General features: G+C 41.1%; 1 protein-coding gene across 4 annotated transcripts in view; it reads left to right on the forward strand.

The window, feature by feature from the left end:
* Positions 1-15,943, forward strand: part of ADK (adenosine kinase) — a 532,303-nt gene that overhangs the window by 355,267 nt on the left and 161,093 nt on the right. For all 4 annotated transcript variants that reach the window (XM_084845185.1, XM_084845186.1, XM_084845187.1 and 1 more), the window contains one exon: positions 6,953-7,123. In XM_084845185.1, the coding sequence (XP_084701311.1) occupies positions 6,953-7,123 (171 nt within the window). The remainder of the gene's footprint in view (positions 1-6,952; positions 7,124-15,943) is intronic.

The following is a 15,943-nucleotide window of genomic DNA, read 5'->3' on the forward strand; positions in this document are numbered from 1 at the left end:
AAGGAAACTTCTGCTGAGTAAGCCATGGAGTTAGTTTTAAGTCTGTCAGAAGTGGTATGCAGCTGCAAAGCTGGAAGATTTAGAAAACAGATCATGTCATAATTTAGGATTCTTTAGTTTTTCAGAAGTGAAAGGTTCAGATTCTGAGAACTGTATAGCTTGCCCTCTTGTACATAAAGGAGGGACAGGGCCAAGATATCTTGTTGCTAAATTCCTCCTGTTGCATCAAGGAGAGAATTCTGAAAAAGGACAGAATGATAGGAATGTTTCTTTTCAAAACTCACTTTAACTGATGGGGTCTGAACTGGTAGTGACTAATAAAGAAAGTGATCTTGTGGCCACAGTGAAATAGCTCAATAAGTCAACTTCTGTTCTAGGGCCTATTAGGTAAAGGATCATAATGCTTACATAGAAATTCATTGTGTGGCTGCATTTGGAATATTGTATACTCTTGCTTTCCTCATTTCAGCAAGATTTCCATTTTTTAAAGCAACTCTACTTGCCTTTTATAGCTTCCTTGAGTCTGCTTGTTAACCACGCTGGTATGCTCTTGGAGTTATTTGAACCTCTTTTAATGTGTGTCATACATTCTAACTGAGCTTCAATATTTGCTGTTTGTTCTACTTCCAAGTGCCCTAAAGAGATTTGACTCTCCTTTTCAACATTGTTTGGACCAGGCATGGGGAACCTCTAGCCCACAGCCCAAATTCGGCATGCCAGGCTGCCCCACCTGGCTCACAGAGGCCATGGGCAAGGCTCTGCCTCCTCCTCAGTGCATCACCCCCTCAGAGTAGGAAGGGGGGCATGCTAGCTCAGCTCCTCCCACACCTTTCCCAGGTGTGCGTATGTCTGAGTTTGTATTATGTGACTGAGTATGTATGTGTCTCTGTGTATGTGCCTGTGAATGAGCGTGCATGCATGTATATTTTTCCCTCCACTTCTGTTCACAGAAGCCTCCCCTATATTTAAGCGCTGTCAAAAACAGAATGGGCCATTCCACAAATGGAATTATTCCTTCTATTCATGGAAGGTCATATTTTGGATCCAAGCCTTTTTATAGAAAACAGCAGGTTAATCTCTATTAGGGCACAATCCTAAGTAGATAGGCGGCCACCTCCAACCTCGGAGGCGACTGCCTATCCAAAGCAAGGCAGGAGAGGCATGAGGGGATCGTTCCCTCCATGCCTCTCCTGCCTTGCTATTTTATTGCTAGACAGCTGCTTTTGGCTGTCTAGTGGGGGGGGGGGGGCGGCCGGGAGAGGAAGCTGCCGTACAACACATAGGATGTGTCATACATGCAGCTCCACTCTCCCTGGCCCAGAACACCCCCCACCCCATTTCAGTCGCTCTGCGCTCGTCTTCTGTGCATGGAGGACAGGGCTTTTCCGCGCTGCTTTGGAGGCAGCATGAACGAGGGGGGAGGTTGGTTCTCCAGGAACCGACCTTGGAGCGCAGGCTCTGAGGTCAGTTCCTAAAATAGACCATATCCTATGTCTATTTTAGACAGTGTCTAGCAGGCCATAGGATTGCTGTCCCAGTCAACATCTGAAGGTCTGCTTAAGATAGTAGATTACTCTAGAACAGCTTTCCACAACCTGGTGCCCTCCAGATGTTTTGACCAACTCCCATCAGCCCCAGCCAGCATGGCCAGTGGACAGGAATGCTGGAAGTTGTAGTCCAAAACTTCTGGAGGGTACCAAGTTGTCAAAGGCTGCTCTAGAATCAATGTTATTTACCTTCAGGCATCACTAGTATTTATTTGCCCATGGTGCCTCTTACATTATTGTCATAATTCTCTTCTTTTTTATTGACACTGTAAGATGTTAATCACTTTCCTGGCACTCTTTCCTTTTGCTGTTATTTCCCATGGTGGAACCTAAAGGACAGTTTATTGCATTTCTCAGGTTTTTAAAGTTAATTTTTTTTTAAATAAGAAATGTTCATTTATGTGTGGCTCATATAAATTATTTAACACATCATTCTGATCTCATTTATTTCCCATCTCAGTTGCAATCTTGTGGTACAAAGGTGTTACAGCACCTTGTGGGCATGGAAAACAGTCTAATTATACGTTTAGTAGCACGTTCTGAAAGAGCAATATTTGGCACACTCAGCCTTAATCAGCACAGGTTTCAGGAATATTATATGCTGTGAGGTTGCCTGATAGCTTCTACTGTTCATACATTTTCTTAATGCAGCATTCCTTTCACAACTCCCCCTCTGTACATGCTTCCACAAATGTATGCTCCATAATCAGTAGTTTATAATCAAGCCAACTCAAGCTGTGCCATTTTTATTTTAAAAGAAAGGTGAAGTACTTGGCTTTCAGAATGTTACTTGTATACATTATATAAATGTTGTCCATAATTATGCAGTCATCAGAGTTGGTCATAATTATATGAACATCCAATTCAACACACCATCTTGCAAATGTGAACAGAACCTCCCAGGTATTGCATGAAAAAAGTAATCATGCCAGAAATAAATCACAGCAGATTGTAATTATATTATACCAAAATGGTTTGAAGCATCTTACTCAGAGCTTTTAGACAGAAGCTGGAAGTGCAGAACAACCAGTTAAAAGTTCAAATCCTTTTCTGACATGCAAGCCATTTGTTTGTTTATTTGTTTATTTATGTATGTTGACTCCCCCCCCCCGCCCCTCGCTACAATCCTCTATGCACTTACCTGGGTGAAAATCTCATTGAACGCAAGTCGGATTTACTTCTAAGTAGACATGCGCAGGATTGCATTGTTAGATTTTTAACTTCAGTTTTACAGTGTAAGTTATAGAAATGTTTTCCCTTTTAGTACTAGAAAAATACAATTGTTTATTGCTTTGTATATGCCACTTTTCTAAAAAGCTCAGAGTAACTTACAAGTGAAACATGATTCAATCAATCATGTTTCCATGTTGTTGTTCAGTCGTTCAGTCGTGTCCGACTCTTCGTGACCCCATGGACCATAGCACGCCAGGCCTTCCTGTCCTCTGCTCTCTCCTGGAGCATGCTCAAGTCCATATTCATTGCATCAGTGATGCTATCTAGCCACCTCATCCTCTGCCATCCCCTTCTCCTTTTGCCTTCAGTCTTTCTCAGCATCAGGGTCTTTTCCAGAGAGTTTTCTCTTCGCATTAGATGGCCAAAATATTTGAGCTTCAGCTTCAGTATCTGTCCTTCCAATGAGCACTCAGGGTTGATTTTCTTTAGGATTGACTGATTGGACCTCCTTGCAGTCCAGGGGACTCGTAAGAGTCTTCTCCAGCACCACAGTTCGAAAGCATCAATTCCTTGTAGCTCAGCCTTCCTTATAGTCCAGCTCTCACAGCCATACGTTACTACTGGGAAAACCATAGCTTTGATTATGTGGACCTTTGTTGGCAAGGTGATGTCTCTGCTTCTTACTATGCTGTCTAGGTTTGCCATAGCTTTCCTCCCAAGGAGCAAGCGTCTTTTAATTTCATGGCTACAGTCACCATCTGCGGTGATCTTGGAGCCCAAGAAAATAAAATCTGTCACTGCTGCCATTTCTTCCCCTTCGATATGCCAGGAAGTGATGGGGCCAGATGCCATGATCTTAGTTTTTGTAATGTTGAGTTTCAAACCAGCTTTTGCACTCTCCTCTTTCATCCTCAACAAGAGGCTCTTGAGATCCTCTTCGCTTTCTGCCATTAGGGGGTATCGTCTGTGTATCGGAGGTTGTTGATAATTCTCCCGGCAATCTTAATTCCAACCTGTGATTCAACCAACCCGGCGTTTCCCATGATGTACTCTGCATATAAGTTAAATAATCAGGGCAACAATATGCAGCCTTGTCGTACTCCTTTCCCAATTTTGAACCAATCGGTTGTTCCATGTCTGGTTCTTACTGTTGCTTCTTGACCCTCATACAGGTTTCTCAGGAGACAGGTAAGGTGGTCTGGGACCCCCATCTCTTTCAGAATTTGCCAGAGTTTGTTGTGATCCACACAATCAAAGGCATTAGTGTAGTCAATGAAGCAGAAATAGATGTTTTTCTGGAATTCTCTTGCTTTCTCCACGATCCAGCGAAAGTTGGCGATTTGATCTCTAGTTCCTCTGCCTCTTCGGAACCCAGCTTGTACTTCTGGTAGTTCTCGGTTCGCATACTGCTGAAGCCTAGCTTGTAGGATTTTGAGCATCACCTTGCTGGCATGTGAAATGAGCGCAATTGTACGGTAGCTTGAACACGCTTTGGCATTGCCCTGCTTCGGAATTGGAATGTAAACTGACCTTTTCCAGTCTTGTGGCCATTGCTTGAGTGTTCCAAATTTGTTGGCATATTGAGTGCCAACACTCAATACTCTTTAACAGCATCATCTTTTAGGATTTTAAATAGCTCAGCTGGAAGACTGTCATCTCCGCTAGCTTTGTTGTTAGTAATGCTTCCTAAGGCCCACTTGACTTCACTCTCAAGGATGTCCGGCTCAAAGTTCAGTGACCGCACTATCACAGCTATCAGAGACATTCAGATCTTTCCTGTATAGTTCTTCTGTGTATTCTTTCCACCTCTTCTTAATCTCATCTGCTTCTGTTAGGTCCCTGCCTTCTTTGTCCTTTATCATGCCCGTCTTTGCACAAAAGATTCCCTTGAGATCTCCGATTTTCTTGAAAAGATCTCTAGTCTTTCCCATTCTGTTGTTTTCCTCGATTTCTTTGCATTGTTCATTTCAGAAGGCCTTCTTGTCTCTCCTTGCTATTCTCTGGAACTTTGCATTCAGTTGGATAGATCTTCCCCTTTCTCCCTTGCTTTTCGCTTCCCTTCTTTCCTCAGCTACTTGTAAAGCCTCATCAGACAGCCACTTTGCTTTCTTGCATTTCTTTTTCTTTGGGATGGATTGAGTTGCTGCCTCCTGCAGCTCATGATCTGAGCCACAGTCAGCTCCAGGTCTTGTTTTTACTGACTGTATAGAGCTTCTCCATCTTTGGCTGCAAAGGGCATAATCAATCTGATTTCGATATTGACCATCTGGTGATGTCCATGTGTAGAGTCGCGTCTTGTGCTGTTGGAAAAGAGTATTTGCTATGATCAGCGTGTTCTCTTGGCAAAACTCTATTAGCCTTTGTCCTGCTTCATTTTGTACACCAAGGTCATGCTTGCCTGTTATCCCGGTGATTTCTTGACTTCCTGCTTTAGCATTCCAATCCCCTATGATGAAGAGGACATCTTTTTTTGGTGTTAGTTCTAGAAGGTGTTGTAGGTCTTCATAGAACTGATCAACCTCAGCTTCTTCTGCCTCAGTGGTTGGGGCATAGACTTGAATTACTGTGATGTTGAATGGTTTGCTTTGGATTCGTACTGAGATCATTCTATCGTTTTTGAGATTGTACCCCAGTACTGCTTTTCCCACCCTTTTGTTGACTATGAGTGCTACTCCATTTCTTCTAAGGGATTCTTGCCCACAGTAGTAGATATGATGGTCACCTGAATTAAATTCGCCCATGCTTGTCCATTTTAGTTCGCTGATTCCCAAGATGTCGATGTTCAATCTTGCCATCTCATGTTTGACCACCTCCAGCTTACCTTGATTCTTTGATCTTACATTCCAGGTTCCTAAACAATATTGTTCTTTACAGCATTGGATTTTCTTTTCACCACCAGACACATCCACAGCTGAGTGTCCTTTTGGCTTTGGCCCAGCCGCTTCACTCTTTCTGGCGCTACTTGGAAATTCCCTCTGCTCTTCCCCAGTAGTATACTGGACACCTTCCGACCTGAGGGGCTCATCTTACGGCGTCATATCTTTTAGCCTTGTGATACGTTCCATGGGGTTTTCTTGGCAAGCATACTGGAGTGGGTTGCCATTTCCTTCTCCAGTGGACCACATTTTGTCAGAACGCTCCGCCATGACCTGTCTGTCTTGGGTGGCCCTGCATGGCATAGCTTATGGCTTCACTGAGTTACACAAGCCCCTTCACCACAACAAGGCAGTGATCCATGAAGGGGGAAAACAGAATAGCACCAATCAAAACAGAGCGTGGACACAGCTTGCTATTAGCCAAATGTGAGCAGGACAGAAGAGCACCTCCTCTCCTAGCTGCAAATGTCCTAACATCTCAAGAGCGCTCAGAGCAGCATCAAATCTGCCAAATGTCACTGGAATGAGGGCTGATCCTAGGCCATAGAGGCTGTGTAGAGCAAAATCAGTGCTTTGAATTGGACCCAGAAATGTACAGGCAGCCCACTGACACAATTCCGGCTTAAAATACTTAACATTTCCCAAAACCTCTCAAAAAGACAGGAAACATCTATCTGTACCAGCTACTGAGGCATCTTCAAGGACAATCTCACATAAAACACATTACAATGGTTGAGTAAAAATGTAATCTTTCATGCCAGCTGAGGACATGTTTGTTAATTGATCAATTAAATGATAGTGTGGTAACAACTTAAATAGCATAATTGGAAATGGTTAATAATGGTTGGTTTGGCTTTTGTAAAATGGGATTTCAATAGTGTTGTCTCACCAAGTTGTAAATTCTTTCTCTTTTTGATACTTGTTTATGCAATAATTGTGTGTGTTCATTTAAATTAATAACAATGTTGTTTTAATGATGGCTCTAACAACCTGGGAAACATATTTTCACTTGACTTTCATCTGCAAGCCTCTGCTTGCGTGTCTGCTTTCTAGCCATTTGTAATCCTGGAGTTGATGTACTTTTTCATTGATAAGATCTTTGTAGTAATTTTGTGTAATCAATTATGGTTTCTCAACTGTAAGATCAGTTGCCTTTTCAAGTGGCTTATTTACTCATGTGCAACTTATTGAACAAGTGTTTCTGAATTATTACTTTAGTTGTCCTTAATTATCAGTATAATGCGAAGCTTTGTGACATCTGGTTGTGTGTGGGGTTTTATATATATATTTTCCCCAACAGCAAAAATGTGTCTTGAAAACTCTATGGATAGGAATTAATTGTACATTTGTTTGCAGGGCTTCTTTTTGACAGTGTCACCAGAATCCATATTGAAAGTGGCCTCTCAGGCTTCTGCAAACAACAAGATCTTCAGTTTGAATCTTTCTGCACCATTTATTAGCCAATTCTACAAGGACCCAATGATGAAAGTTCTTCCTTATGTTGACATCTTATTTGGAAATGAGATGGTGAGTGTTTCTAACCTACAGCTGCATATAATTTAAAAACATCTCCTATTCTTTTCTTTATTAATATATATGTATGGGTAAAACATTTGTTAAAAAGCACAAGATCTAGAATTTACAACTTTAAAAGGGACTATAAGCCACCCTTATAAGCAGGTCATTTCCTGGTATGAGTAAGAATTGTGTCCAGGCAACCAGCCATGGACTCTTCATAGTAGTTGATGGTTCATTTGTTTTCATAAGGCCCAAATTACTACCATAACTATGTGTTTGGCAGGCGAGGTAGTAAAAATGTTTGCGAGCTAGTAGCTTTCTGTCGACTTATTTGAAAGCCTGCTCTAAACCTTTGTTCACTGGTTCAGTAGACTAGTCATTTGTTAACCTCTGTTAGAAACAACTGTTTTAATCCTGTCCCTTCTTCCTTGTGCAAAATGAAACAAGAACCTGGAGGTTCCTGCATAGCTAGAGGTTTCTGGTAATGCTGTAATTCACACATAGTACGCCGGGGAATGGAACTTGAATTGGCACCTGTGCGACACTCATATTCCTTCCAACCTGCCCAATCTGTGCCCTGCTCATGGTGCTTTCAGTATTCTACAGGGGTGATCAAATTGCAGAAAAGGGAAGTAGTTATATTTCTGTTGGTTTCCCTTTGTTAAATCATGAGCAAGTTATGGTTTGTTTTAGAATAGCAACCATGGCAACTGGGCTGAATGAGGAGTACTTCCTGGCCCCTTAGTTGTTAGCCTATAGGTAAAAAGAGTATGAGGGAGGTGGCTCATTTGCCAATAAAGGTTTCTAGTTGGCTCCTTTAGGGGATGGAGATTTAGGCACTGTCTCACCATGTCTAACTCACTTTTTAGAGTGTCCCTCTAGGAAAATTAGTTGCTGTCTGGGGTTTGAGAGTAGCACATAGAAATACAGTTTAGTAAAGCAAACTCAAAATGTATTGCTGTTTATAAACTGAAAACAATTTGCAAACTAGATTTAAATGCCGTATTTTGCTTTTGGATACCAAATTGCATCGGAATGATGATGATGATTTATTGGAATATGAATACCCATTTTTTCTGAGCTGCATGGGTGATTCTAAAAACCATGACAGCAGTTCAGTAGTTATCAGAACATTTGAATTGATGCATTAATCATTTTTTTGCAGTCATATTTGTATGTAGTCAAAATACCTTAACTTAGCTCATTGATATTGATTAACTAAACTTCACATAATACTAACATAGGATAGCTGGTATAGAAATAATTATTTCTGCTAACCAAGTATGGCCATTCTGTGGTCATTATGAAGCAATACGTGATTGGAGAACTTTATTATTGTCATTGGTTTTTTATTGTTATTAAATTTAGTTTTCTAATAGTGTCATTCTGCAAATGGTTCTTGACCATAATACCTTTCAAGCCGACTGTAATCACTGGATAATTAACCTGCCAAGATTTAAGCACACTCAGCTTTGCCTCAGGACACTTAACATTCAAATAAGGTCAATTATCTCCTGATGATAACTGCTTTGTCACATGTTGCTGCTTAATTCATCTGTAAAACTGCTCACCTTAAATAGACATTTTGCAATCCAAGGTAACTTTCAATACTAATCACAGCTATTTATGTTGTCAGAAGAGGTAAATTTTAAAGATTACAATGAAATGCTAAATGAAATGGGTGTGATAAGCAAAATGCTACTGCTTTGTAAGCAGAAATGGAGCATGAGTATCAGAAGATGTTACAGGACATGGGTGGCCCACCTGTGACAAGGCAGCAGGAGTTTGTGGCAAGCCTTGACAGTAGCAGAAGGGCCTGTTGGCTTCGCTGCGGCATTGGCTGCCCTTCCTTCCTACCTACCTCTACAACTCAGGATATTAAAGGCAAAACTACTGCATGACACCAGGGGGCTACTCATGAACTTTAATAGATGAATGGCACTATCCAAGTGCACAGCGATGGCAATGAGAGGAAGCTTCTGCTGCTTGCTCAGCAGCCTGCCCTCTCCCTCTGGGCGGTGGTAGGGATTGGTTCCAGACAGAGAGGGCAAGTAAGCAGGTGATGGTAATGAGGAAGACAGAGCCATCTGAGAGCAACGTGCCCAAGGGCCCCCCAAAACCAGGGGCCAGCACTGAGTGGGAATATCAGAAAACAAATGTAACAGTGATGGCCAATGACATACAGTTATCCCTGAATATAAAAACTGCAACAAGAGAATTTTGGAATGTTGATAATGTAATTTGTGCAAGCACTTCATGCTTGACTCTCTGTGCATTTTCTCCCTTTTAATTATACTTATTTATTTTACCTTTCTGCAAAAGAGTGCTAGCACTCCAACATGGAGTCAAAAATAAAAAAAAATAGGGCACCACTTGGTAAAAGGTTTTTTTCCCTTTTGAATTACTATTTTCCTGTTTGTACAACTACAGATCTTTGTTTAAGGTATCCTTCCTTCCTTCTTATTTGAGTCCAGTCATTATTATTTGCAGTGCAAATTCCAGAAACAAATTCAGGAAGAACTGTGGGTACTGATATTATACAGTAAAAAAAGTACAGAACCTCATGATCTAGAGTGACATTCAGCAGGAGAGAACATAAGAACAAAAGAAAAGCCATGCTGGATCAGACCAAGGGTCCATCTGGTCCAACATTTTGTACACACACTGGCTGACCAGCTGTTAACGGGAAACCCACAAGCATGACATGAGTGCGACAGTACCTTCCCGCCCATGTCCCCCAGCAACTGGTGTACATAGGCTCACTGCCTCTAATCCTGGAGGTAGCATAGAACCATCAGGAGTAGTAGCCATTGATGGCCAGCTCCTCCAGGAATTTGTCTAACTCCCTTTTTAAAGCCATCCAAATTACTACATACTGTGGTAGCGAATTCCATAGTTTGACTATGCGCTGTATGAAGAAGTACTTCCTTTTATTTGTCCTGAATCTCCCACCAAACAGCTTCATGGGCTCACCCCGGGTTCTAGTGTTATGAGAGAGGGAGAAAAATGTCTCACAACATTTACATAATTTTCATAAATTCTCACAACAATTTCAAAAGCACTCTTAATCATGATAAAGAAAAAAATTAGGCATAATAAATCATTGTGTCTTAGAACAGTTAGTCATGGAGCTGATATGGGGAGGTGACCCTTGATTTAATACTGAGTAGTACCCTATCTGGTTATAGATGTAATTATTGTTGAACTAATTAGGAACAATAGCCGCAACACTTTCAAATTCAATATATCTGAATGGAAAACTACCTAGAAAGTCCAACATAATCCCACTTATTTTCACAAGAGGGAGAGGGATGAGTTAGAAGGAATTTGATGGTGAGAGTCAGGAAGATAAAATCCCATCAGGAAACTTGGAAGTTATTTTAAAGCCATTATCAGAAAGCAGCCTTCCCTAACCCTGGTGCCCTCCATGCTGGCTGGGGATGATGGGGATTGTAGTCCAACACTTTTTGAGGGTGCCAGGTTAGGGAAGGCTATCATAGAGGCTCAGATAAAATGTTTACCACAGAGTACAAGCAAGAGACTGCCAGCGTGGTTACATAGCACTGTCAAGGAAGAAAAAGGCAAGTAGGCTCCATTTAAAAAATGGGTCTTCCGCAAAGGAGGAAAATAACGAAGATCCTGAACTCTGGCAGGAGAAATGGAAATTGATGCAAACCATAAATAAATTTGAGGAGCAAATTACTAAGGGTGCAATCCTATGCATGTTTAGACAGAAAAAAGTCCTACATTTTCCATCATACCTGGCTGGAGGGATGCTGAGAATTGTAGGACTTTTTCCTATCTAAACATGCATAGGGGTGCACCCTAAAGCATATAAACAGTCAAGAAACATTACCTTTAAATTCATCAGGTACAGGAAAATAGGGAAGGAGGGTAGGGCCTCTAGGTGACATGGAGTACTGTGGAGTATTGAAAGAGGACAGGGAGAGAACAGAGAAGCTAAATAAAATATTTATATCAGCCTTGTGTGGCACAGAGTGGTAGGTGGCAGTATAGCAACCAAAACTCTCCCCATGACCTGAGTTCAATCCCAGCGGAAGCTGGGTCTCGGGTAGCCGGCTCAGGTCGACTCAGCCCTCCATCCTTCCGAGGTCGGTAAAATGAGTACCCAGCTTTCTGGGGGAAAGGTAGTCATGACTGGGGAAGGCAATGGCAAACCACCCTGCTATAGTCTGCCATGAAAACGCCAGCGTAAGCAGTCGTCCCTCTAGGGGTCAGCAGTGATCCAGTGCTTACACAGGAGGAACCTTTCCTTTCCATTGTGGAAGATGTTGGAGAGAGATCAACATCTGAACCATTGTTTTGGGGGATGGGAGCTATATCAAATAGAGAGGAGTTTTAAGGCTCACTGACAAATTGCACATTTAACAAGGTAGCAGGGTTGTATGGCATCCATTTGAGTTCTTAAAGAACTAAAATATAAGATTGCTGGTCTTTTAACAAAATATGGTACTCACCATTTTAATTAGCTTCCTTATTAGAGAAGTTACCCAGCGTAACACTGATTTTTAAAAACTGGAAAATTACAGACCCATCATCCTAACATATGCTCCAAGTTAATTGATAGAAAACATTACTAAAAGTAGAATTGTTAAATACATAGAACAAGTCAAAGGGAAGTCCTGCTACACCAGGTTTTTGGAGTTTGGTTTTTAAACTTGTTGAAGTTTTTTGTTTTAGTCAATAAACATGTAGATGGCTCAATCCAGTCAGCATTATATACTTGACCTTTGACAAGATTCCTCAATAAAGGCTCTTAAGTAAATTCAGCAGCCATTAAATAAGATGACCAGTCCTCTTATGGATCAGTAACTGGAAGCAGAGAGGAGAAACTAATGGCCTATTTTCACACTGAGGAAAGAAAGCACTGATGTCTCCTAAGGATCTGTATGAAGGACTTGTGCTGTTTATCTCATTCATAGACACTCTGGATTCAGAGTGAGCAGTGAAGTAGTCAGGTTTGTAGATGACACCAGATCTTTTAGGATGGTGAAATCCAAAGCATACTGTGAAGAATTCTAGAATGATTTCTTCAAACAGGGTGAATATGTGCCATGAATGGAAATGAGGTTCAGTGTAAGTAAGCATAAAATGGTGCAAATCAGGGCAAAAAATTCCTAACTTCACGTATGCATTGGCTACAACAGGGTGAAGACCAATAGCAATGAAACCTCCATATTCTGAATACCAAATGCTGCGAATATACTCCTGCTTGTGGGCTTTTCAGGGGCCTCTGGCAGGCCACTGTTAGAAACAAGATGTTGTACTAGATCATGGGTGGGGAACCCCTGGCTTGCAGGCCAGATGTGGCCCATGGAGCTCCCCTCCTCCCCAGCATGTAGGTTTGACAAAAGTCTTCTATAGGCATCAGTGGGAGGCTTTTTTCAAGTGGAAATTGCCCTGCAGGGGTTGATGGGGGGGTCACAGCTGGCGAGGGAAGGGTTAATCCTCCTGTCCCCCCAAATCGCCCCCATGCTGCAATTAGGATTGAAAGAAACCTTCAATTGGAGCCAATAGAATACTTTTTTCAAGTCTAACTGCAATGTGGTACATATATGAATGTGTGTTCATATGGAAATGAAGGTGTTGGTTTGTGTCTATGAACAGAGGATGGATGAGATATGTGCAATGTATATGAATGTGTTTTGTATGTGTGTGTATATGAGAGAGATAGAGTGGGTGGCCTCACTTTATTTTAGACCTTGGCCAATTTTTCAGGGGCCTGCCTACCTCTGACAGACATCCCCAGAAGGTTAGCCACAAGGGAATGAGCCCTCGGTCGAAAAAGGTTTCTCCACCCTGGACTGGATAGACTCTTGGTGTAATCCAGCAGGGCTCTACTTATGTGAAACAATAGTAAGAAAGTGAGGGAATGTATGACCTATTGTAAGCAGTTTGAAGATAACAGAATCCCATTATCTTCCCCCAGAAATCACACCTATGCCATTGAGCCCCTGTTTCTGAGTTCCCAAAGGCATCTGGCTGCTGGAAACAGAATGCTAGACAAGATAGATATTGGCAGTTCTAATGTGATGCTTACACCATGTTCTTATGTTCAGACTAGAATCAGAGCTAGTAGATGTTCGCATTCCATATAGGAAAAGGTTTTGCCATTGTACCCCCCCCAACACGTTTTGAATTCAGATGCAGTACAAACGAAAATACTGCTTGAAATACTCAGTTGTATTGTTTTAAACCCTAATAATTAATCATCAATACCTGACATTATGTTGGAATGTATTTTATATTATGCTAGAATCAAAACACATGTGCGGGCCCTACCCACACATAAAAATCAAAGATCAAGTTGCCAATGAAACAATTTCCTCTTCCAAATAATTGTTATACTTATGAACCAGCTATCAAGTAACATGCCTTCATATTAATGTGTGTGTGAGGGAGGGGGGATCTTTCAAAAGTTAATAGTTGAAAATATTTGAATAGTATGTCAAGCACATTTTTCTTATGAATGCTTGATTTGTATGTTCCTCTGCAGGAGACATTCTTTTTCTAGTTTTGATTGCACTTCCACAATTGTGGATTGTTTATTATTATTGCTGTTAGCATTATTGTCCACAATTATTTACTGCTTATTTACCACTTATTGGTCTGCATTATATTAGTCGAGGATTTGTTTTGAGCTCTGCAATCTGTACTGGGATTTGGTCAGCCCTGATCTATCTGCCAGCTTAGGCTTCTAATTAGTCATAGATAGAGGTATAGTGTGTAAGAAAACATGGTGTCATCTATGTTGCCCTAAAATATAGTGACATTTAAGACAGGTTCATAGATGCTGATGTCTGGTTTTCTTTATCATGCAGCATAAGCAAATAGCAACCTGTCGCAATAACTTATAACAGGAGAGAGTGGGGCAACATTCAAAGTGCTTTCAATGGAGAAAAACAAATATTGCTTTGATTTTATTTTTAAATGTTGTTTGGATCCTTTAGAGATCATTTTTTCCATTATTTTCTGGGGAAGATACTGAGTTTTCAATTGTCAAAAGGCTGTGGCATCATCATCATTGCTACTAAATTAACAGAGTAATCTTCTTAGACGCTTATCTGGATATCTGATAAATCATCTTTTACTGGAAAATGAGCTGTTCAGTAGCGCCAGGGAGGTTCACAATGTCAATGGCTTGTTATAAAGATGTGTTGTGGAAAGGATTCTGAGACACCCCTGGGCTGTTTCAGCTGCTGAGCGAACCTCCTCCCCTTTTCTTTCTGCTAACAGCAGTTTTGCTACAATAGAATGCTTTTGAATCATAGCTCATCTCTGCAACCGCTGTTGATAAAACCCATGTTATTGGGAACTATCTGGAGTTAATCATGCCATATATATAAAACAACACTTTTCGATATGATTCACCTCTTTCAATTAATCTTTCTAGTTATCAGTGTTAGGTTGATTGCTGCAGTATAAATTCACATGTGATAGAGATCTTAGTAGTTTACCTACTGTGTTGTGAATGAAAGGAGAACCTCCAGCCCACAAATTTAAGATACTTAATGCTGCTTTCCACCACTCACATCACAAGCTATTTTAGTAATTATGCCTTCCTATCTTAAAAGCCCATTTTTACATAATGAAAAATGTACTCACTTCTACAGAGCAGAGCTGTAGAGAGAAAGCTGCTCTGTAAAATAGAGAAATTGTTCTTTCATTAATCGTATTTTAGGTATTTCTTAGATAAGGAATTTTAACATTAAAAACCCTATTAATCTGTATTCAGTGTCATATAAGAGAGCAGAATTTGTGAGAATATTCTGCTGTGCATTTCTCAGAAGTAATAATAATATTTAGTTATAGCTTCTAGTGACTTTGGGGAAACACCTCTGTAAAATTGACAAAGACATAACTTTACCTGAAGTGCACAAAGGACGAGAAGCAAACTCTTCATTTTTTTTCACGTTAGGGTGCTATCTTATGGAGATAGACGTCAGCCTCCAAACTCAGAGGCTGGCGATTATCCTATGCAGCCGGCTGGAGCACAGAGGCGATCCTCTCCTCCGTGCTCCAGCCGCCCTGCATTTTTGGCTAGGTGCACGATTTTGTGCATCTAGCCAGGGACTTCAGAGCAGGAGTGGGCGGAGGCTGCATGGTGCATAGGAAGAGGCTTCCGTGGCCTCCTCCAGCCCCTGGGACTGCCCCCTTTTTGCCTTCTCTGCGCTCTGTTTCCGAGCACAGAGATGGGGAAGAACTACACCAGCTTTGAGGGGGCAGGGAGCGCAGTTTCTGGGAACCGAGCTCAGAGCCAGGAAACTGACCTCAGACCCTAGAAACCAAAACATCCTATGGCCCTCTAGACAGTGTCTAGTGGCTATAGCATTGCTCCCTTAATTATTTGTTATGCTAGCTCTGTGACAAAATGTTGGTCCAGACTGTTTTAACAGGAATAAATATCAGGACTCACCTGTCTTTTGTTCTCTAATGTTACAGGGTTTCCAAAATGAAAAGAAACATAATTATTCAGCATTACAATTGTTGTTTAGCTATTTGAAGGATCTCCTTAATTTTATTCTCTGCTGTTTAAAAATGCCCAGACTGTCAGCCTTTCTTCATCATATATTATACACTTCTAATCCTGTCTCATCTTGATTAATCTTTTCAGTTTTGTATCCTCCTGAAATAGTAGTGACCAAAACTGAAGACCAAAACTACTCTATTTGAAAAGTGCTGTAAACTGCTCTTTTTTTATACGTACCGAAATGGCATTTGCTTTTCATGCACAAATAACATATTGCTGAAACTAAAATAACCCCAAGGTCCTTTCTGTACTGCCTGTTTTTCTCCTGTATTTTTTCA

The sequence above is a fragment of the Heloderma suspectum genome, chromosome 3, assembly GCF_057233095.1.
Source record: "Heloderma suspectum isolate Gila_16-S chromosome 3, 16-S_ref, whole genome shotgun sequence".
NCBI lineage: Eukaryota > Metazoa > Chordata > Lepidosauria > Squamata > Helodermatidae > Heloderma > Heloderma suspectum.